Source organism: Chiloscyllium punctatum, chromosome 10 (assembly GCF_047496795.1).
Source record: "Chiloscyllium punctatum isolate Juve2018m chromosome 10, sChiPun1.3, whole genome shotgun sequence".
NCBI classification, from domain to species: domain Eukaryota; kingdom Metazoa; phylum Chordata; class Chondrichthyes; order Orectolobiformes; family Hemiscylliidae; genus Chiloscyllium; species Chiloscyllium punctatum.
The window spans coordinates 52,128,142-52,152,536 of record NC_092748.1 but is presented as its reverse complement, the minus strand read 5'-3'; the positions used below and the strand labels follow the sequence as shown (position 1 = coordinate 52,152,536).

Here is a 24,395-nt window from a genome sequence, read left to right as displayed (position 1 = left end):
TCTTCCAATTTAATCATGTGGATTTGACAAATGTTTTCATCATATTTAACATCCCTTCCACCTTAATTTAAGCTATTTCTTCCACTTATGTAGAAATTATTGCAAACCTTCTTTTAAACCCATTCTGTGAGAATTGAAGCTTAAAAATTAAAAGCAGGTATGACTCAACAGTTGTGATTTAATAACATATTACAAACTAAGCTTAAATTTTTATCAGTGTTGCACACGCTATTGGTTAAAAGGATTAATGCAAATGTGTCACTAATTGTGCCAACAGTGAAGAAGCCTGCAGTTTGTCATTAATGGTTTAAGCTTAAGACTTTCTATTTAAAGTTCTTTACCCTTCAGCAGGTATTAAAGGTGATAGAATACAATTTTTGGAATTTGTCTCCTTTGCACTAATGAGAATCCTTTGCTAAAGCAATTGCAGTCATTGCCATGAAATTATATGTTTCAATAATTCAGCTGTTGTTTTTTTACTGATTCATTGTGAAGTACAGCAGATCCAGAAGAAAATGAATGGAGGAAGCCCTGACAGTGATAGCAAGTGCACTTATGTCTTTTCAACAGCACGTGGCTGCCTATCTTCTGTCATTTATTAAGCACTGTCACTTCATTGGTAATGTCACCTTAACACACAACTGCATTTAGAAAAGTTAAAAAATCTCACACCACCAGGTTATAGTCCAACAGGTTTCTTTTGGAAGCACTAGCTTTCAGAGCACTGCTCCTTCATTAGATGGTTGTGGCATATAAGATCATTTAAGACAGAATTTATAGCAAAAGTTTACAGTGTGATGCAACTGAAATTATATATTGAAAAAGACATGGAATGTTTAAGTCTCTCATCTTTCAGAACGGCCATGTTGGTTTCAGTTCTATCATATTTTAACTATTTTTAAAAGTTGCGTTCTCGAATGAACTTTAACAATAGGTGCCATGTCATCTCAGATAATACCTTGAAGATGTGAGGTGCCCTGTTTGAGGCTGCCTGTGCCCCAATGTTCAGACTGATTCCAATCTAAAAAAGGGATTTACAGAATCTGACCTGGATTCATGCAGTTTTTGAGCAAAATAATATAATCCTATAAGTACAAATTCACCCTACAAACTTGTGTGTGTGTTTAGAATTTATCATTTAGAAAGCACTTAGAAAAAGCATTTGTGTTTGGTTTATCTATTCAGACTTGCAGATAAAATCTGTTGTTTGTGATGGTAAGATGTGGAATCTTGTTTATTTTTATAAAGTTATTAATGCTTTGAACTAACCATGGCATTTCTCTGTGAACTACCTAAATATGATATCTAAATCTCAATGATTGCTTAACAGATTATAGAAGATTGAGACCTGGAATATTCAAAAATTGAAAACTGGATGAGTCTTAGGCTGACTCTTTTGGCAGTGTTCTGTTGAGTGAGATTCATGGCACCCGATTTGCTGTGTCCCATGATGGCAATCTGTTATACTTCCGTATTATTAATAATGCAGGCAGGCTCTCCATCCTCCGTCTCATACAGCTGCATAGTAGGAGGGGTGACAGTGCTTACTACTGCCCCCACCTCCCAGCTTTCTCACACCCCTACTGGCACCATGATTAAACTCCAGCTCCACAGCACGTCAGACAGTATAAGGCAGGTTCTGCGCCTTTAGTCCAAAGACAATGTCTGAGAAAAGCAACTTAGCTGTTCAGTTAGCCAAAGAGGAACTAGAGATACTGGTGGAGGGACGGTGGAGAGGAGAGCAGTACTGTATCTTGCTAATCAGAAAATGAGGCCACACCAACAGAACCAGCAAACCTGGATCACCGACGTGGGTCAGTGATATCCAGTGCCTTACAATGTTAAGAGCCACTGTCTTCTCCATGCTGCTTCTCACTCCCAGGGTCACCACTCCCACTAACTCTGTCATTGCACATTTATCTCTCAAAGGCTCATGGACTACAACTTGTTACTGCATGCATGCAATGGATCTCCCCTATTTTATCCTGCTTATTATTCAATCATTGGGGATACCTCAGCATCTCTTCTGCATCATCACTAACTGCTCTCCATTCATTTCTAACATACTCAATCCCTCATTTTGACACATTGCAGGAGAAAATAGCTTACAACTGTACTGAGGGGGACAAAACCAGTAGAGGGATGCTGGACTGAAGCACCCTTCTGCCATTTGAGCAAACAATCTTGTGTCTGGCCAGCGAAGAGCATGCCTGTACATGTTGGGAAGGGTAAACCTACTCAGTCAGTTTAATTGTGCTGTATGAAGCTGCTCTCCCACTGCCACCAGTACAAGCTCATTCCTGACCTCAAATTCTTATTCCTCTTAGACAACTAATTCCCTCTTTTGTAGACACTCAAAGTAACCCTCTGCTAAAAAGAGGCCAGCATTTGAGATCCTGTGCTCCACCTCTATCTCTAAGGAGGAAGATATTCACCCCTCACAGGGGTAAGACTGTTAGCTTTTATTATTAGAGGGATTGAGTTTCAGAACCATGAGATCATGCTGCAGCTGTACAAAGCACTGGTGGGCCACATTTGGAGTATTGCCTATAGTTCTGGTCACCATATTATAGGAAGGATATGGAAGCTTTGGAAAGTGTTCAGAGGAGATTTACTAGGATGTGCCTGGTGTGGAGGGAAGGTCTTAAGAGGAAAGGCTGAGGGACTTGAAGCTGTTTTCGTTAGACGGAGGTTGAGAGGCAACTTAATTGAGACATATAAGATAATCAGAGGGTTAGATAGATTGGACAGTGAGAACCTTTTTTCGTGGATGGTAATGGCTAGCACAAGGGGACGTTGCTTCAAATTGAAGAGTGATCGATATAGGACAGATGTCAGAGGTAGTTTCGTTACTCGGTAGTAGGGGCATGGAATGCACTGCCTGCAACAGTAGTAGACTCGCTAATTCAAGAGCATTTAAATGGTCATTGGATAGGCATATAGATGAGAATGGAATAGTGTAGGTTAGATGGGCTTCAGATTGGTTCCACAGGTTGGCACAACATCGAGGGCCAAAGGATCTGTACTGCACTGTAATGTTCTATGTTGTAAGGCTTTCACCTGCACCCTCCATTAGCTCAGAGACTGTCGACCTCAGTGGGTTCTCTTTCTAGGTAAGACTCAGGAGCACAGTCTGTGTTCATCACTGACATATTTCTGCAGCAGGTCGCGCAAGAAATGCTAAAGGTGCCTGACACTTTGAGAACTTTCTGAGACCAGGAACTTGCTCAGTCCCAGGCAGGAGAAGACCCTATTTAAGCGGGCATTGGACAAGCATATGGAGGTTATTGGGCTAGTGTAGGTTAGGTAGGCTTCGGTCGGCGCAACATCGAGGGCCGAAGGGCCTGTACTGCGCTGTATTGTTCTATGTTCTATGATCTCAACTATTAATGACTCTGTTACAATATGCAGGCAAGCACAGAGACAGCAGGCAGTTTTGTTAGAGGTGTTCCCTAAGTGGGATCCAAGAGGCTATCAACATCAGTCCATGCTGGCTCTGTCGTGTGTGTATCTGCCTCTCTTGTGTACTGAGAAGCAACACAAGTCAGAGGTCGGCGGTCTTAAAGTCAGTGTAAAGTGATTGAGCACTAAGAAATGAAGCAAAGAGCCAGGAGATGCATCCTGTGTCAAGCATGAGATTCATGTGTCCCTGTGCTTCATGTGACTTGCAGAAGCAAGCAGATCAGAGGTGTCCTGAGCTCCAAAGTGAAGACTTGATAGATCGAAGTGGTATGTAATTTGATCCAAGAGCAGACCTGGTGATGTGGCGAGGTTGGTGGTGGTTTCCTGATGTCAATGTGTGTGAAAGAAGGGTGGAGCTGGATGTTATCCATGGAGCATGTGGAGCATGATGGTGAGGACAGAGTTGGATGACAGCTTGGAGAAGCAAGCAGCGAGCTGCTGCCACCAAACCCGCACTGGGTTTCATGTCAGGAATTTTCACCATCTGGTCTCTCAGGGATTAGAAAGAGAATTGGACATTGCAAAGAAATTAGTCAGGCCAATAATAAAATGTATACTAGGTAGTTGCTGTTTATTAACAAAATCTTAAAATTCCTATTTAAATCCTTAGGGGAAAGTCATAAACTTTCTCATCATTGCTCATGTTGCTCCATGGAGCAGAACATTTCACCCAAGGCTATAATATAGCAACAGGTTACAAGGTTAAAATATATGTGTTTACTTGGAGTGCTTTGTGAAGCTGGAAATCTGTAGAAGGCCTTCTTGAAATAGCAATTTAACTTGAAATAGTTAAATCCTCAGGCCCTTAGTCTCACGAAATGATAAAAGCAAGAATGCTACTTAGTTTGAACTTTGTCTTAGAAAGTTATTTGTCATAGGGTAAACTGTTTAATTTTGGCCAGCTTTTACTCTGAAACCACATGATTATTTCACAGTGGCAAAGGTGGGTACTGCAGATGCTAGAGGTTAGAGTCAAGATTAGAGTGGTGTTAGAAAAGCACAGCAGGTCAGGCAGCATCCGAGGAGCAGAACTATTTCACAATGTCTACTACCAAGATATTGGAGTGTATTTTACAGATGGCAGCTGTTGTTAACCATCATGTGTTTTTATCTCCAAAAGAGAATTACATCTGATGCAATGATGCTTAATTTACATTGTGGTATTATTTAGTTAATTGTTGCTCTTGAAAAGTAATGTGATAAAATAGACAAGGTTCAGTGGCAATGTCATATTTTTCATCAAAAGTTTTTTGAAAAATGAAATTGTAGGATAATATCAGATTGATAAGGAATCAGAATAATTAAACAATTTTATAATATTGTTTTACTGTTTTCCTTTCACAGTTCATTGTCTTTTAAAGTCTGCCTTCAACACAGTCGCAATAGAAAGGGAACAGCTGAAGCAAATGCTGTTGGAGCAAGAACATTCTGGCCACAATGCCCAAATCTTCAACCTTAGGAGAACACTCTCCCAGGTACTTTATATACAGGAGATTGTAGTTTAACAGCTGTTTGACTTTCCGGAAAGTCATGATGTGGAGGTGCCAATGTTGGACTATGCCAGAAGCCTTCCAACAGCAGGTCCAACAGATTTGATTTGAAATGACAAGCTTCAGGAGCATTGTTGTAAAAGCGACTTCAAAAGCTTGTCATTTCAAATGAACCTGTTGGACTATAACCTGCTGTTGTGTGACTTCTGACGTTTTCCAGAAAGTGACCAGCAGTCTTTGATAGGGCCATAGGTTAAGATTATTTGCAAACAGCTTTACTAACTCTTGTTCTATTTGTAATGCAATTCTTTTTATCGAACTTGCTGCTGTATTTGAGTCTCTGTAATCTTATCCCAGCATGTCAGTGTACAGTCAGCCTGACTATTCCTTTGCTGAAGTCACAAAGGATACACCATGTCAGAGCGAGAAGAAATGTAAGTTGAAGTTACGATGTTTCATCTGTAGTGATTGTAATGAGGTCAGCCAGATGCATATCATAGAATGAATTCCCTGATTGCGAGTGTTGATCTGGTCCAGTCAGGGAGCCCTGGCTGACACATAAATGGGAATGTCAGATTTCTGGTTCACTCTGAGAGCTGGCTTTGAAGGAGCTGGATCAGTGTCAACGACTCTCTATGTGTAAATAAAGGGTTACTTGGTGACGAGATACCGGCCTCTGGGGAGTTATTTCAGTGGTGACTAGAGGAAAGCATGTTCCAGAAGAAATTCTGTCATTTTTGAGTTGGGAGAAGCCTTTCAGGCACTGTGCTATTATTTGGAAAGCTTGATCTGTTCAGTCCTGCCATTGAAGACTGGGCCCAGCATGTGCGAAGAATGTCATTTACCCAGGAAAGAAAAATGCATTGGGGCAGATGACAGCCCTTGACAGCTTCTGGACCCGCAGCTTTTTAAGTTATTAGGAGCGCAACTTTCTCTGATGCACCAGATATTAAAACTTCAGTTAAAGAATATTACAACCATAAGCTGCCTCTAATTCTGAGATCCTATCAGTTTTACTCACAATTTCCCTGGTTCTCGAATTGCTATCAGGATCTTTGACTAGGTTAAGATGACTGGCAGAAGCATGTGACTTTGGTTTAACCCTTAGTGAGGTGGTGAGAGACCCGGTGTTATGTTAGATTAATGATGTAACCATGCCTAATAACTGAAGCCCAACTGGACTTTAAACTGACACTACAACTGGCTTTATCATTGAAAAATGCAGTACCTAGAGCATACGAGCTGCAGGGTATTCCAATGGAAGTGGACACCTTCGCCAGTCTGACAGAGCTTGGGGAATAGCACTTGAGTGAAGGCAATTGCCATAGCCTCACTCAGGACATATCCTGAACAGAGGGACTCCACCTCAGCCCATAGCAAAACCCCAAAACAAAGTCAAGATTCAGCCAAACGGTTAACATTTTCTCAAGGATATGAGCCAGCAAGCCAGTGTAGCTGCTGCTGGTATATGGTCTTGATATAGCAAAAGAGTCCCACTTGATCTAAATTTAGTGTTTATGGACCAGACCAGATCCCATCAAAATATTTTAAGAAGGTCACCTAGATCTTAACATTTTCATGATTTTAAAAGCAAATGTTTCAGTTCCTGATGCAAAGCGATTAGCCAGATAACTGTTAGGTAAGCACAATTTCTTTAATCAATGTAGTTAAAATACAACCAAAGAAAGAGGAAGTTGGAATAACAACTCTATTGGAAATGTAACAGATTAATAGATAAAGTAACTATTACTAATTAATTGGTAAAATATAGTAACATCCCATAAACACACTCCTTGGCAAAAAAAGGAAAATTTAGACATCAATTCTCCCGGTTCTCCAATCCAGCAGGAAAATAAAACAAGGAAAAATTCAGAGTGTAGCAGCCAGGAGACAATCACTGAAGCTTCCAACTCTTCTGAGGTTACTCAGAAATCCTGATCTATGAGAGTTGGCCACACCCATTCAGGCTGTTCTGTTTTTTTTAAAAAGAACCAACCTCCCCCAAGCTGTTTAATCAAGTGGTCCTCAGTGGACAGGTCGCCACCTCTCGTTCAATCTCTTTTAAAAGAAACCAGGACAAAATAACCTCTTAAAAGCCACAGCATCATCACATGAGTGAGCAAACTCATATGCTGGTATCCAGGAGAGTGCATACCCTGGAAAACCCAACTCCATCTGGATTGAAACAATTAAATTACCTAGCAACAACCAAATCGGAACCAATTAAAATAAACCTCTGGTTAAATAAGTTACCTGGTTCTAATGGAGGTCATTACCAGGGTGTCTGTTTCAGTGATCGCACAACCAATCTTTAACAAAACTTGCTCTGGACTCCAACTAATAAGTTTGCACAAGTCCTCGGCTAGACAGAGAATCTATAGAGGGGAATCTTGCAGATTAAGGGTACAACTTTAATTCCGGTCTCTTAGGAGAAGCAGCTGGTTCATTTACCACTGACTGTAGTAAAGGGCTCATTCCCAAGCTTAATGGGCCAAAATTTGTTTGAGAAAGATTCACCTAGATTGGCTCAACATTTTTCAATCAGAAAATGGCTGCCGAGTGAAGTCTTAATTAAATACCTCGAAGTTTTACAAAAAAGTCCAGGGTCTATCGAAGGAGTCAAGGCCATCTCGGATGTTGACCATGAAGTAATTCCATGATTCTGCAAAGCCTGTCCAGTGCCATTGGCCATACAGGGAAAAGTAGAGGCAGAAACCGGGAGGCTACAAAGTGAAGGAATCCTCAAACCAGCACAGTTTGCGGAGTGGCAGCACTGGTCGCACTGATGTGAAGACTGACGGGTCAGTTTGCCTTTGTAGGATTTGTAAACAAACAGTAAACTGCTTTTCACAGCTGGATAAATACCCAATCCCTTGCATAGAGGATTTATGCACAAAGCTGGCAGGGGGACCATCCTTCGCAAAACTGGACATGAGCTATGTGTACTTTTCATTGCAGTTCGATGATGATTTGCAAAGTATGCTACAATTAATACCAAAGGGTTTGTACCAATCTGAGACTGCCCAGGCTGACACTACTTCAAATGGCAATTTTTCAGCATACCTTGAGAACATCTTGCAAGGTATACCCCAAGCTGCCATTTATCTAAATGACATGCTAATAACAAGGCAGAGTAATAAGGAACACATAGAGAACTTGGATGATTCTTCCAGGCAGGCATATGCCTTAGAAGGGAAAAAGGGGGTCGTTAGGGCCGACTGCCTGCCCCTCTTCTGCGGTTATGTTAGAGCCCGGGTGTCCTTGGAGAAGGAGCACGCGGTGTTCAGGGAGAGGTGGGCGCCGCAGGGAGTGGAGTGCATTATTTTCCCCCTCCAACTCTATTTTGATTTAATCCCTGCCCTCCCCCTCACTGTTTGATCATGCAGCATTGCCTTTTGTGAAGGGCACTGCTTCTCACTGGCCACTCGGGTGTTTCCTTTCTTCCTGGTGGTGGAAATTGACTAAAGCTTCGTACACCTTGTGTCTTTCACTGTGTCTCACACCTAAACACACACACACCATGGGTGCTGGGGAAAAAATAAGCACTGGGGGGGGTTTTAAAAAAAAACAGGAGTGTCAGACATCCTGTGCACTCTGAGGGAGCTGGGTCAATGTCAAAGACTCTGTGTAAATAAAGGATGACTTGAGAGCAGGATATCTGCCTCTGTGGAGTTATTTCACATAAATGGTATGTGCATTAATGGTTGAAAAAGCAGACATTGTTAAGTTCCCTTTTATTGTCTACTCTCACAGCCAACTGCATGGAGCGAGGTCACCTACCTTTGCCACGTTCCTCCTTTTTCCCTAGCCTCTCGGAATCAAACTTCCTGTAAGGCCTTGCGATGATCTTGTACTTGTACTTTCTGTAGTTTGTCTCCTGTCAATACTCATCTCCTTTCTCACCTTGTCTTGTCGATGAAATCTATGTTCTGCTCTCTTGGCTTGATACTCACTGAGCACCCACCCCTCCCATGGCAGCAGCCATTCTGAAGAGTTTTCTTTTTGCAGGTTCTCCCTTTCCTTCCAATCTGCTTTAGTCAAAATAAATCAACCGTTGACCTTTTTTGTTTTTGCAAACTGCCAGCTATCTCCAAGCTCCCTTTCCTCGCCTACTGTGGTGTTGTTTCCTAAATTCGTGCTCATCTTTCTGGAGTTCCATGTTCTCTCCTCTAATGCGGGAGAGGTAGTGGTAATGTCTTGGGGTTAGCAATCCAGAATCTCAAACATGTATTTTGGAGAGGAGTTCATGTCTCACCATGACAGACGATGAAATTTGAATTTGGTGAAACATCTGGTCTTCACAGCTGGCCTAGTGTTGACCGTGGGGCCATTGTCAATTGCTGTAAAAACCCATCTTGTTCACTAAAGCCCTTTTAAGGCATAGCACTGCTGTCTTTACCTGGTCTGCCCTACACATGACTCCAAACCCACAGTAATGTAGTTGACCCTTAACTGCCCTGTGACCAGTTGTGGTTAGGCAATAAATGTTGTTCTAGTCAGTGATGCCCATGTTTCATAAACAAAAAAAAACTACAGGTTTATGCCTTTGCCACTGTACCAAAACAGCTCACTCTTTTATGAAAGGTATAAGTAACATCCTTTGTGACCATGACAGAGGTAAAAATCCACCTTCACCCTTTTCAACCTTTATGCAGTCTTTGATACAGTTGGTTACATTATCTTCCTCCAGTGTCCCTCCACTGTCATCCAGCTGAATGTGTTTGTAGTTTGTTGGTTTTATCTGTTTAAACATCGACAAAGATTCTTTTTTCCATTCCTACAAAGTGTCATCAAATATCACCAAGGTATTATCTTTGACCTTCCCAGTTGCTTATCTACATGCTACACCTCAGTGAAGTAATTTGAAAAAATGCACTGTAAATATCCACACAGGCTGACGATATCCACTCTGTACCTCACCACATCTCTCGACTCTGCTTACATTGAAAAATAGATCTTGGTAACCAGTAGGGGCTGTGATGCATGCTGTCATTGAACCAATTAGCAGATGCTTCTGCATTCAGGTAGACATGGGCAGCTTCCAGCCAGGCCTGGAGGGCTGGTTCCCTGGTCTATCAACATAAGGCTGCCTGCAGGCAGCTAAACTGTGCCAGGGTGTCCATGGGAACCTAAAGACAAACTTAAGGTATTCAGTTGGCTTTCTTTAATTAGCCTTAGTAGGATCTTAAGGAACTGTATGAAAATTGCTATAGAACTCCATAAATGAGCCATTTCACATGAGGGCGTTAATTGCGATTATAAACTTTCTGTACTGACTCATTGCTGTCTGTCTGTCTGTCTGATTGGTGTTCTCTACACTTAAACTGTGGAGAAATTTGATTTCATGCCTGATGTGCTATAAGTGAAACTGTTTGCAAAATTCCCTCTAAATTACTATCGATCAGAAGCATGAATTCCATTAATAGAGGTACGATAATTTTAGTTTAGTGTTTATTCTTTGTGCTGTTTGTGAGGCTGTTTACAATCTGACTGGTTTCAGTCACTTTAAAGGAGAGAATACAAGCATTGGATTAAAAAATTAAATTGTGACCTACAAAGCTAACAATTGAATTATTCATATTTGTCATGAAGAAAATTCTTATCTATATTTTGCAGTTGTCAAACAAACTAATCTTGCTGATATTTATCCTTATGCTTGATCACAGAATTCTTATGGGACGTTGCACAGCTAATTGCAATGATTAAAATCACTGAATCACTGCTACAGCCTCTGAGAACTGTGCAAACTGGGGAAGCAACAGCATGTCTGCTCAACCAATCTTATTGAAAAAGCCTCATTCCGACACACAGCTCTGGATGTTAAAAGTCGGTGTAGATTGGTGTAGGCAGCAGTTTTGCACTATTGGCCTCTGTCCAACTAGCTTTCAACTATACCCTGACTGTCAGAGAGTATCATAGGATCAGCTTGGTTGCTGCTGGTATGAGGCAGGTTTCAAGTTCAGGCTGATTATTAATCATTTACATTCCTGCACTGACTGGGACTTTCAGTTAGCAATGCGGCAGCCATTGTCAGGGTAGATACCCAACATGGTGGACTGAGCCTGATCAATGAAGGGGGGATGGACGGTGAGTCACATGGACATTCCAACCAGAAGTGCTGCAGCTGCTATTCATTGCCCATGAGGGTTGTCACATGCTCACTGCTCAGGAATTGGGGCCATTTTAAGTTTATTTTTAAAACCTGACCACCTCTTCAGAGAGACATCTCAAGAACTTACCCCTAGCTCACTGCTTAACATAATTGTCCCCTGCTGTCTAAAAATCTGTATGGAACGTACCACACAGGTTCAGAACCTGAAACCGAAGTATTGGTCAGGTTCCTGAGCCAATCTAAAAATAGCACCCTCTGTGTTTAAACCTGGATGTGTAATTTTTTCGTTCATCAGAGGTTAGCTTCACTAGATGGGCCAGCATTTATTGTTCAACCCGAATTGCTTTTGAGAAGATGGTGATGAACTTCCTTCTTGACCTGCCGCAGTCCATTTGCAGCAGGTGCCCAGGTGATGCTTTTAGGGAGGGAGTTTATATTTCATGCGCCAGAAGGGAAATAACAAAAGGAGAGATTGATTTATGAATAAAAGGTTTTGAAAAATAAATCTCCATTAATAATTAGAACCTGAAGCAATGAGACTGTACAGTTTTACAAATGTATTTGGCAGTAATTAAGACTTGCCACACTATTTGTGAATTGAGCCCTAACTTCCTGGCTTATTTACTGGTAATCTAGAAGGTAAGGACGACAATGTCATATCCTTCAAGTCTCTGGGTGAAATAATAATTGAGTAAAGTTTCTGGAGGAGCAGCACAGCCAGAACTGCAGTTTCCTGATTCAACATATCTAGATGCCTGAGTTTCTCCTTAATAATATTGATGGCAGATAACTTCACTTTTATTACTATAATACCAAGACAGTTGATTCTATTATGATATCCAGCTGTCAAATCATTTAAGTGTGATTACGTTGCAAGATTTATTGATGCATTTGTATGACGTGAAGGTAGAAGTTTGCATGTCCTCTTCTGTTTCCCTCAATGGTTAAAACTGAACAACTGGTTAATTCTTCATTTGACTAGTTTGATTTTCTTCCAGAGGTCATTCCCTGGTGATTGAAATACATGTCATTTTTAAAAACTTTGAAATGGTATTGATATAGTTTTACCTCTTTTGACCAGGCAGTAGGTTATTTTATTTGCGAGATTATCTCAAATTGCTGAACAACCTCCATGTAAATATTCAATCTGGAATGTGGATTGGGACATTCAGTCTTGTCCTAACAACTAAAGGCTGCTCACTGTTCCAAAAGCAAGGCCACCTCATCTAAAAGTGGACCTCTATCCGAGCGTAAACCCTGTCTATTTGCTTTCCACAGGTTGATAAATCTGTTTATCTGCAGCAATTTCTCTTTAAAATTAAAACGTCAGCATTTAAATTGTGTTGCATCTCTACTTGTTGCTCAGCAAATCGTGACACTTTGATTTCTTCATTTTCTGATTAATTGTGTCAGTATTGTTGAGTGGTCGTATTAAGGAGCCAGCTACCTAACTTATAGTTCGAATTAGCATTTAACTATTGTTGTTATTCTCTGACAATTGGATGGCAACTTGTATCTGTCCTATTGCAATATTCAGCATTAATGTTTCCACAGTAAAAAGAAGCAGTTACCACCTTATTGAAAAAGAAACCATCTGCTTTATGTCTGAAATACTGGAATATCTACCCAATAGATTAACACAGAGCTACAGGTTGCATGCAGAATTTGTATGTTCTCGCCATGTCTGCATGGGTTTCCTCCAGATGCTCTGGTTTCCTCCCACAGTCCAAAGACATGCAAGTCAGGTGGATTGGCCATGCTAAATTGCCCATAGTATCCAGGAATGTGCAGGTTCGATGGGTGAGTCATGGGAAATGTAGGGTTACAGAGATAGGGTGGGATGCTGTTTGGAGGGTCATTGGGGACTTGATGGGCCAGATGGCCTGCTTCCACGCTGTAGGGATTCTATGATACCAATATTGGAAATCTGGGAGTGCTGGACAAATATAGCAGGTCTGGTAGCATCTCTACAGAGAAAACACAACATTTTGAATTCCGAATCCCTCCATTAAAACATTCTTTGTTTCAGATCTACCCAATAGACATTAGCTGTATAGTCAATATAAAGTTACTCCTTTCAAAAATATTTTTCTACCTCTTGAAACTCAGACTTCAAGATGTGGTGTAGCTGATGTAAGTTTCTCAAGAATTTGTTTAATGTAGTGTGTATAGTAATCAGTGGACTGTAGCTTTACATATTGAAGGGCTTTTGTCCGAAACATCGATTTCACTGCTTGTTGGATGCTGCCTGAACTGCTGTGCTCTTCCAGCACCACTAATCCAGAATCTGGTTTCCAGCATCTGCAGTTATTGTTTTTACCTTGTAGCTTTACATAATTGTGTTATGGCTATCTGAAAGAATTGTCGCTAATGCAAAATTTCTATATCTGTAGTTAAATGATAAATTATTAAAACGATTGAATGAAAGAAGAAAATAGAACTTGCATGGCCTTCTCTGTCCCAAAGTGTTCACAGATATTTTAAGAATATAAGCTGTGTGGTTTGACAAGGTTTCCCAAGCAGAAATTGAAATAAATGACAACTTGCTGAGGAAAGATTTCTCCAGGTAAAATTAAAGATTAATATTAAAACACATTTTTAGCAGTTTGTGTTCCCATTTTTTGGGTCTCTCCACTTATTGAGCACACCAGCATCTCTTGACCATCCTGCAAATAGACCTTAAAATTTTAATGTCATCTTGGTTTCTACTGTTAGTTAAAAATCACAACATCAGGTTATATTCCAACAGGTTTATTTGGAAGTATGAGCTTTTGCAGCACTGCTGCTTCATCAGATGGAAACTTGTACTTTGAAATAAACCTTTTGGACTATAACCTGGGGTTGTGTGATTTTTAACTTTTGTCCACCCAGTCCAATAACGGCACCTCCACATAATGACTATCCAGTTAGGCAGTGGATAATGTATCTCCTGCCAGTGATTTTCTTGCCTCACAGAAGCTAAACTGTAAATAACTTTAGAAATAAGATCAACGATAGAACAATAGTTTACACTACATAAAACAGATGTAAATCCAATTTTCGCAAAATAATTTGATCAATTTGCTACTGCAATTCACATCAAGCAGAGATGATCAGTCTCTCTGTATTAATTTGACTTGTGATGTTTCTTAACTACAAATGATGCCGTTTTCAGCCTCACAACAATCATATTTCTTAAAAAGTCACACTTTTCCACAGGCTATTTCTGCAGAACATAGATAATTCAATTAGTAAATGCCAACAAGGGTTGGAATGATTGTATGCCCTGTGTTGAAGTGGGATTCTTCATGGTTGAATATAAATGTTTGCTCCTCAGTTCCTACTAAAATTTGGCAATGCTATTCTGAGTGAATTTGATTTCACAATGGAAAAGATCAGCTTTAAAATTTTAAAAGAATCACTTGAAAATGGAATCTGTTATTATGGAAGGAACAAAATTTGGCAGGAAGGAGGTTTTATTGAAACGACTGATAATAATATAATATTGTACCACTGATATTACAAGTGCTGTAATTTGCTGAGGTTGCTGATTTTACTGGTGCTTGATAGTCTTTAGCAGAGATGGAGGTGACTATGCTGGGTTTCCCTCCTGACATTGCTAATTCTCCTTCATTGTACGCTGAAGTGAATGGCCGATTTGGTATTGTTAGTAGCTCTAGTCTAAGCGTGATAGATAGGTGACCTGTTTCTCCACTCGGGTGAGTCAGGTGGGAAGATTTTGATCAGAGCCCAATTTGTGCCACTTTTTGAAAGTATCACTGTCCCATTTACCATCTCCCTGAAATAATGCCTATGAACTCAAATACTTCCCTTTCAGGTTAGTATGTCTAGCACATGACCATATGACAGTTCATTCATATTCTTAAAGAGAAGCTAGAAGATATTTCACAATCCTGAAAGACATCCTAAAAGTAATATGTTTCCATGAAATCATTGATACTGCAATGCCCATCCTGTACTCCCATTTTTTGGTATTTGCTGTGTTAATTTGGAGGTGTTTTCTCAAGGCAGCTTCGTGATTGCTTTGTGACTAGATTAATGCATTGATCAAATAATTTGTGGTGTTATTATAAGTGACATAGGTTTGGTAAGTGCATTGCTTTGATATAAATTATGGAAAAAGTGAGGACTGCAGATGCTAGAGAACAGAGCCAAGAGTGTGGTGTGGGAAAAGCACAGCAGGTCAGGCAGCATCTGAGGAGCAGGAGAATCGATGAAAGGGCTTATGCCCGAAATTCGATTCTCCTGCTCCTTGGATGCTGCCTGACCTGCTGTGCTTTTCCAGCACCACATTCTTGATACAAATTGTACCCATAATGGAGTTGGAATATCAAAATTGTAGACTGCTGATCAAATGTTATGCTAAATTAAAAATACATTGAAAATTAGCTACAGAAGCTCAAGTGCATTTGAAGCCTAATATACCTAAAGCTAATGATCTTCAACATTTCTTATTTTATTTAAACTTTCAGCCAGGCGGGAAGATTCATGCCAGCATCCCATTGTCACAGCAGGTCTGTAATGAGAGCAGGCTCTCCATGTCTGAATCAGTGTCAGAGTTCTTTGATGCTCAAGAAGTGCTTCTATCAGCAAGCTCTTCCGAGAATGAGGTAAGACAAAATATTACTTTACTTTGAAGGACAAGATTGATTGTGGTGGAGGAAAAGCCAAATTTTGACTGATCGTTGTTGATATTGGTTTTATGGAGCATTCCAGCTGTTCGCTTCAGTTATAGCATGTGTGCTTATAATAAATGGGATTAAATACTTACAGACTCATATTTTCAGACCATGCATTTTTAGAGATGTGTTTTCTTAAGCTTGCCCATTCCTAGAGGTCAAAAAAAAATGAGACCCCCAAACTAATTGGAAACAAAGATTCATAGTTTGAATTATTGACAGCTGCAGAAATTGAGTGCAAGTCCAATTTTTTTTTTGTAAATTGAGTTCCCTGAGGAAGTCCTGGATCCTGACTCCAGGACATACTCTCAGGGTAGAAGTGGGCAATGGGGAATGTGTTGGCCTTCAATTGAAGGGCTGGATAAAAGACCAGGGAGGGCAAAACTACAATTTTCCAATGTGATTTTGGCAGATATGAAGTTTGGTGCATGTTAGTATAGAACTGTCAGATTCAAACTGAGCAGAAATGAAAGCTACATTTTATTGCAATGAGAAATATTTTAACCTGGGCATTTTATCTTTCAGGTGATTGCACAATTTTAAACAAAATTTATATTGCTGTCCCTCTAAGATGCTGTCCGCTTGCCTCAGAATTCCTATCCTCTAACGTAATCTTGTAGTTGCAGTATTTATGTGGTTGGTCCAGTTGAATTCCTGGTCAGTAGTGACCACCAGACTGTTGATAGTGGAATTTTCAGCAATAATTGTTATTGATTGTCAAAGGATGGTGATTAGCCTCTCCTTTTGAGATGATCATTGGCCAGCACTTATGTAGTGTGAATGTTACGTGCCATTTATGAGCCCAAGACTGAACATTGTCTGGGTTTTGCTGTGAATGAACATGGACTGCTTCATTACCTGAGGTGTTGTGAATGGTGCTGAACATTGCACGATCTTTAACAAACAACCCCACCTCTGACCGTAAAATAATGGAAAGGTGAATGATGAAGCAACTGTAGACGCAGGGCCAATGAGATGACTTTGAAGAACTCTCATAGTGATCTCCTGGAGGTGAGATGGTTGATCGCCAATGACCACAGGCTTTGTGCCAGCTATGATACCAACCAGTGAAAGATTTTATCCTGGTTCCTGTTGACTTCGGCTTAGCTAGGGCTCCTTGATGTCATACTCGGTCAAATTCTGTCTTGCTCTACCTCGCCTCACCTTCAAAACCAGGTGTGCAATATTGTTCACTGATTTATATTTTTAAATATATTGCTGGAAGTTGATCTCAAAATTGAAAAGCACTGTCTCTAACTTCCTCCAGTTCGTTCACAAACTCCAGTAAAAATTACACTATATTCTTGTATTTAACATTTTTGAAGCCAAGATCTAACAGTAATTTTGTTTTTTTTTTCCACAATAAATCTGATTGTTCTATTTTTAATCCTCAGGGATCCGATGATGAATCCTATGTCAGTGATGTCAGTGACAATATTTCAGAAGATAATGCCAGTGTTGGAGAGACTGTTTCTCGACAATGTATGAACAAAATCTTACATTACAATTTTGTAATGAAATTCAAAAACATCTGAAAATGCACTTTTCAGTGTGTTGAAAAATATATTTCAAGTTTCCATCAACAATTTGGATTCAGGAGTAGAATTTGAGTTCAGCACCAAATTTGGGGTATATTTTGTATAAAGGATGGTGACAAAATGCAAGATGTGTTTTTTTTTAGATTACTTACAGTGTGAAAACAGGCCCTTCAGCCCAACAAGTCCACACCGACCTGCTGAAGTGCAACCCACACAGACCCATTCCCCTACATCTACCCCTTCTCCTAACACTATTAGCATGGCAATTTAGCATGGCCAATTCACCTAATCTGCACATTTTTGGTCTGTGGGAGGAAACTGGAGCACCCGGAGGAAACCCATGCAGACACTGGGAGGATGTGCTAACTCCACGCAGACAGTTGCCCGAGGTGGGAATTGAACCCGGGTCTTTGGCGCTGTGAGGCAGCAGTGCTAACCACTGTGCCACCATGCCGCCCAAGTGTTAATACACTTGCAGAAAGGCTGTTTAATTGAAAAACAAATTAAATCTAAGTACATGAGACATGGTGCATTTTGGAATGAAGATTAAAAAGACCACACAATCCATGAAAGGCAAGTTCTTAAATGGGGTCATAGGACGTGCACCTGAGGGTGGGACTTACTCCTACTCAGGAGCAGAAATGCTACTCTGCTTATTAAGGCATCTTGTAGAGTAATGTCGCTTTAGGGAAGCCTGTTTTCTACCTGGGTTTGGGTGAGAGGGAGTAACAGGCACCCCTCAGTTAAATTCAGCACCTTTGGAGTATTGTAAACCTTTCTGATCTCCATTTAACAAATAGAAGTGAGAAATGATTTACCAGATTGCTAGCAAACCTGAGAAATTATACTGAATAGACTAGGCTGAGTAGGATGAGACTTTTTGTTCCAGGAAAAACTGAGGGAAACATGATTGAGGTCTTTAAGACAATGAAAGAATTTGATAGAGTATGAGAGAGTATGCTTCCTCCTATGGAAGAGATCGAACTAGCTATAAGAATGTCAATAATAAATCTGAAAATGAGTTCTAGAGAAACTTTGTTAGCTTGTGGGTGGTTAGAATTTACAACTCAGTAGCAGAAAGAGTAGTTGAGGCAAACAGGTTAGATGTATTCAGCGGATATAGTGTAGGCACATGGGAGAGAAAGGAATAGAAAGATTTGTTGATGGGGTGTGGAGGAGGCTAATGTGTAGCTCAAACATAAGGCTGTTTCTATTGATCTGTTCCTCAGTGACTAAATTATAGCTAACCATCACAACGTACTTAAAGAATGCACATATGTTGCAAGGAGCAGTACAGTATAGAGACTACATTTATGAATATTCTTTCACTGCGACACCTGTCATATTCCTGAAATGACCTCTGATCCATACTGTTGTTTAAGTTCAGTATACTGTTGTTTAAGTTCAGTTTACTGTTTGAATTTGTTAATCATTTCTAAATTTTCTGTGGCATCTGCTTTTGTACATAGTTGTAGCAGGAGTGATAGCAGGTTGTCATAACTAGAAACCAATTAAACTGAAATAATATTGGTCAGATTTTAATTGAATTTTAAGGGAATTAGCATAGCTTGTACACATTATATTTTAAGTTGGAAGAGCTACTTAATCAATCCAAACTAGCAGTCTCTGCAATCAAGGAGAGCATTGGAAAATTGAGAGGTGACAGATTAGCAAAGACTTCGAGCAAAGGATAGAGAATTAACATCTGAGTCTTCATTTCACGACATGATATTCTTGTCACTTACAATTATCTTTCAATGCTTGGAAGTTAATTTGTCGTACCTTAGGATCTCATTAAACTAATTGCAGCAAATTATCCTATTGAGACAGTAGGTATCATTATACTACGCTAGCTACCAGAACATCCTTATCGCCTGAAACAAGAGACCTCAGATCAATGACCATGCTCAGCTGGTCTATGATTTTAAACATTCCGTATCATGGAATATTCATGATAAACAGGAATCTTAACACTAAAGGTGTGTTTGTTGTTTTAAGTTTAAAGTGAAGAGTAACTGAGTGTGAGGAAGTCTCCGTGTTAGTAATGTGATTTACGTGACCAGCTTTACGCAAGCAGCTACAACAAAAACTTGCATTTGTATAGTGTCCCTCATGCAGGAGTACGGAGCACCTTTAGTGGGGGTGCAGCCAGCAAGAGGTGGTAATGATGAAAGGAGAGCAGGTGTTCCCAAACATCAGTGGATAAAGAGTGTTTTAAAGAGAGCTTCAAAGGACAGAAAGAATATGAATAAATCATTTTGGATTTAGTTTGAAAGAATACAGGTGTTGTGGATTGGCACCTACAATGGAGTAAAGGAATGGATAACAGTATATAGAGCCAGAAAAGTGGAAGGACAAGTTTGAAAGTTGGGAACAAGAATAGACCATTCAGTCCCTCCAACCTGTTTCAACGTTCAATCAGATCATGTGATCTTTGCCCTAACTCCATATACCTGCCTTTGACCTATACCCCTTAATAACTTTGCTTAACAAACATTTATCCATCTCAGATTTAAAATTAATCCCTGATCCAGCATCCACCGTTGTTTGTGGAAGAGAGTTAACACTATCATCCTTTGTGTGCAGAAATGCTTCCTAACATTTCTCCTGAATAATCTGGCCCTAATTCGCAGCCTCTGCCCACCAGTTCTAGAAGTCCCAACCAATGGAAATAGTTTATCTTTATCCACTCTGACATTTCCTGCTAATATCATGTACCATTCAGTTAGATCACATTTATTGCATTCCATTCGCTTGCCGTGACTTCATACCCCTAAACACCTTTGGCTAGGAAAGAAAATCTGCCATTTAAGATAATCAATTGGACTCCTATCACTGCTCCATTTGAAAGAGACCCCTTTCTTCTACCGCCCTTTGTGTAAAGAAGTATTTTGTCATTTCTTTTTTGTATGAACTAGCTTGAATATTGAAGTTCTCCCACATTCAGTGGAAGATATTACCCCGAATGCAATCCATTCATTTCTTTTAAAAATGATTAACATCATCACAGTTTGTTGTCTTGGTTAATTTGACCACAGCAGCCTTATGCTGTAGGTTGTTCAGAATTGATACAAGAAAGACGTAAAGGTGATTGGTGGAAGAGGTAACCATGGAGATGTTGGTGTTAATGTTGATATCTTCAAGGATATTGGAAAGAAATTGCGAGTCTTATTCAGAGCAAAATCTGGACAGAATAAAGCAGCCAAGTTTAGATTTACTGAAATAGATATTCCTTTTGGAGGATATTGGGATCCCAATCGTAAATAACGTTGACAAATAGGTATTTGGGATTGACGAGTCATTGCTTAGTCATCAGAAGCCTTGTTGAAGTCAGGCATTCAGTTTAAAAAAAAGATGTAGATTTCATGAAGCAAATCGGTTTCGGAGAGGGATGGAAAATAATCTATTAAGAAGGGATGTGGATGGACTAATGTTGGCAGTAGGGTAAAGATGGAGGAGATCCTGTTCTGTCTACTCACACTCCTCATTTCTATGGCTTAGTGGAGCTTCATCAGAATAGCTGGTCATCTCCCTACTCAATGTAAAGAGAATTTGGATTTAATTAACAATATTCCTACTTGACGTGAAGTTTAATTTCTCATACAATTGTGAATTCTCAAGGACCGGGAAGAGAATAGAGCTGAATTTTAAAATATAATTACTTAGGCTTCCCTGCTCTGTAAGGAGTACTTTTCAATATATAAACTATGGGCGATTATGAACTATTGTGAAATAAAACACTTTGTTTCAGTTAATATCTGATTGCCATGGTAACTTTGATTCCTTCTTTGGTCTGGCATCATATATAATCCATTAGTTATAGATCAAAATAGTTCTAATGTGATTATGAACATTTAACTACTCTTAATAATAAGAAATAATCTTACAAGACTGTTAATTAATTGTATGAGTTGTTTTTTCAAACAGTTACGAGAGCTTACTGGGAAAGGTGTAAAGTCCTCTGAGCACTGTATTCATGTCCATGAACAGCTTTCATTTTAAAAGGCACTGAAATGAGCAGGGGTCACAACTTTTATGAAATTTAATAGTGTGCTGTGTTGCAGAATACTGAGCAAATGGGCCTGTATGTACCTTTGGGGAAACATCGCTCTCCTCCTACCGTTCCCTCTGGTGACATTTGTCCCAATACCCTCCTGCCTTATGTGGTGAACGGCCACATATGTATAATGAATCCAACCAACAGTTTCTCATTTTGAAAATCTATTGAATAGCTTAACCTCAGACTGTGTGTTTATCTGATTGTGATGGGCCATACCAAGTATATTTGTGACTTTGATTTGCTTTGGACTTTCCTGAGCCATTTGGCTCTAGATTGTGTCATGATGCATTGATAACTCCTGAATGAGGAACAACCTTGAGTCCTTATATTGCCTTCCCTGGATTCCAAAATGGTGTGTAGATCCCATCACTTGCATCCAGCTGGGTCCTTTCCTCCAACCCAGTCCCAAGAATTCCCAGTCTCTCTCCTCTCCCAGAACCTTGACTGCTGACTCTGGAATACCCTGTTGTGCTTTGAGTCCTTGCCTGGCTCCTAACCTCCTTGCTGTATGCTGTGCAGTTCTTGACACATCTCTGCTCTCCCTATTCCTCCAATACAGTTCAAAGTGACTATATCCAAGTCACTGATTCCTTCTGTCTTTCTGTGACCACTTCCTGCTCTCTCAATCACAAATGCACTTTATCCTGTTTTCTCTGAAGTGGCTTGAGCTTTTGCCATTGGGTTTTGATAATCATCCCGTAACAGAGTCTGAGCTCCCTGCTGTCAGCAGCTCTGTGTTTTAATGCGTGGCATATTGACGGAACATTGATAATATGTGTCTTGATTTGCTACCTTATTCATAGGAAACCCATGTTAGATCTCCGTAACATTAAGGAAATACTTAATGTTTAACTTGTCTTGTTACAGTATCGAATGACGAGCTCAGTAGTGGTGCATTTCGAAATGGTAGACGTACGTGTCTCCCGGCACCATCTCCAGATACCAGTAGCATCAATCTGTGGAACATTTTGAGAAATAACATCGGAAAAGATCTGTCCAAGGTTTCCATGCCAGTTGAGCTGAATGAACCCCTCAATACTCTGCAGCATCTATGCGAAGAATTGGAATATTCCGAATTGTTAGATAAGGCTGCCGAAACGGACGATCCATTTGACCGAATGGTAATCTTTTTACTTTGTAATTGAATATCATTGTTCGTTTTAACATTTTATTGTTGGTTCAGATCCGTTCTTGCTGTTAAAGATCGATCTTTGCAAAGTTTGGTTGTGATTAAGCAATGTTGCTGTCAGTGTTCCAAACATACTTTATATTCAACATTGTTTGGAGGACTTTAATTTTGAAGTCTTTTGGAAAGGGGAATTGGTTTCAAGTTTTGTGGATCTACCTAGAGTGATTTCTTTAAACACTTACTGTGGTAGTGGAGATTTTTGTTTTAAACCAAGGCTTACCAGCAATTGCATGGCTGTGATAACTACTTGCTTTTGTGTAGATCTTGCTGTTATTGAATGGTGACTGGCTTGGAAGAAATCCTGCTATGAAACAGCTGAATTAGGGGGAATCTAATGCTAGAACAAGCTGAGTTGGAAGCAAGCTTGCTATGAACAGGTTGTAAGTGGACCTCTCCCATTGCTGAAAATAAACCCTCTATGTCAGTTCGGGGTGAAACTTGTTTTGCTCTTTTGAAAGAGTGATTGATAGACCATCTCGAGATTCTATTTGCTCAGCAAGCTGTTGATACCTCAGACAACGTTGCAGGATTAACCTGACCACGTGTGTGTGAAAATATCAGAAACAAAGTACAGCATATTACAAAACATCCTACATTTTATCCTTTGTCTTCAAAAATAACCTGTTGGCTGGTGTTTCCTTTCCAGCAATATCTGCAGAGAAATCTGGTTTTCTTTCTTCCCACTCTGCCTTTTCCTGGAGAGAGTGAGAGTGTGTGTATGTGTGTGTGGGGGATATTTATAGGAACAAACATTTATACTTCTATATTACTAACCATGCATGTGAGACAATTATTCCATCTTTATTGAATAAGTTTTGATTTGATAATAACCCATCGTTATCTTTTTAAAAGATCTGATTAATGTAAGGTTATTTATTAATGATCTTCACAATGGGAAAAATATTTTTATTTTATATTGTGACCTGTGGATTCGTGAAAGTAGTGACAGTGCACTACTTCAACCTAACCACGTGTTGAAACAGAGATTGTAGTGTTACCTTTGCTCTGTTGAACGCACACAATCTCAAGATGCATTCCAATACTAGAAATTTAAATATAATTTATTAGAATAGAACTTGGAAAATTAAGACCGATATTTTTCTTTCAATGTGTCTCCAGAACTAACATTTTGATTTGTTTTATTTACATGCCATGTTAGGATATTTGACCTGGGTAACTTTACTTAAACAAAAATCTAGACTAAAATAACAGAGAAGCAATGGTTATTTGTGTATATTTGGGTATTATAGTTTTCTGTTTCCCAACTTGATCTAATTCCATCTTTTGGTCCTAAATTTTTAGGTTATGATTGCTACATTTGCAGTTTCAGGATATGCTACAACATATTACAGAGCTACTTTCAAACCCTTTAATCCTGTGCTTGGAGAGACATATGAATGTATTCGAGAAGACAAGGGATTCCGGTTTTTTGCAGAGCAGGTATGATCTATATCCTAATCTACTGCGATCTAAAAGTCAACTGCCCTCAAAGGAAAAATGTATGTTTTTAAAATTTTCAGCTATGCATTTAAATTATCATAAATTACTTTTAAATTACATTGTAAAAGTGAAAAGAAAATCTTAGAACTCTCTCTACTGACTTATTGTTGCACATCTCCACATTCTAACAGATGTAAGTAGATCATGGATGAAATATAGCCATGTTGTCCATTGAAAGCAAAAATCTTCAATACATGAATGCTAAGTAAATCATTTTATCGTTAAACTCAAATAATTAAATTCACCAAAGGATGAAATTCATTGAAGCCTGTTCTGGGATATGAGCAACCCAAACAGTAAATCTGAAGCAGATCAGAGCTGGTGAAATATTATCATGATGTCACCTCTCCTTGAGTAATTACCTG

The 24,395-nt window shown here is 39.6% G+C and overlaps 1 protein-coding gene across 3 annotated transcripts in view; it reads left to right on the top strand.

Moving 5' to 3' along the window:
* osbpl6 (oxysterol binding protein-like 6) overlaps positions 1-24,395 on the top strand; it is a 170,288-nt gene that overhangs the window by 118,472 nt on the left and 27,421 nt on the right. For all 3 annotated transcript variants that reach the window (XM_072579124.1, XM_072579125.1, XM_072579126.1), the window contains exons 11-15: positions 4,807-4,937; positions 15,537-15,674; positions 17,138-17,225; positions 22,209-22,462; positions 23,833-23,970. In XM_072579124.1, the coding sequence (XP_072435225.1) occupies positions 4,807-4,937; positions 15,537-15,674; positions 17,138-17,225; positions 22,209-22,462; positions 23,833-23,970 (749 nt within the window). The remainder of the gene's footprint in view (positions 1-4,806; positions 4,938-15,536; positions 15,675-17,137; positions 17,226-22,208; positions 22,463-23,832; positions 23,971-24,395) is intronic.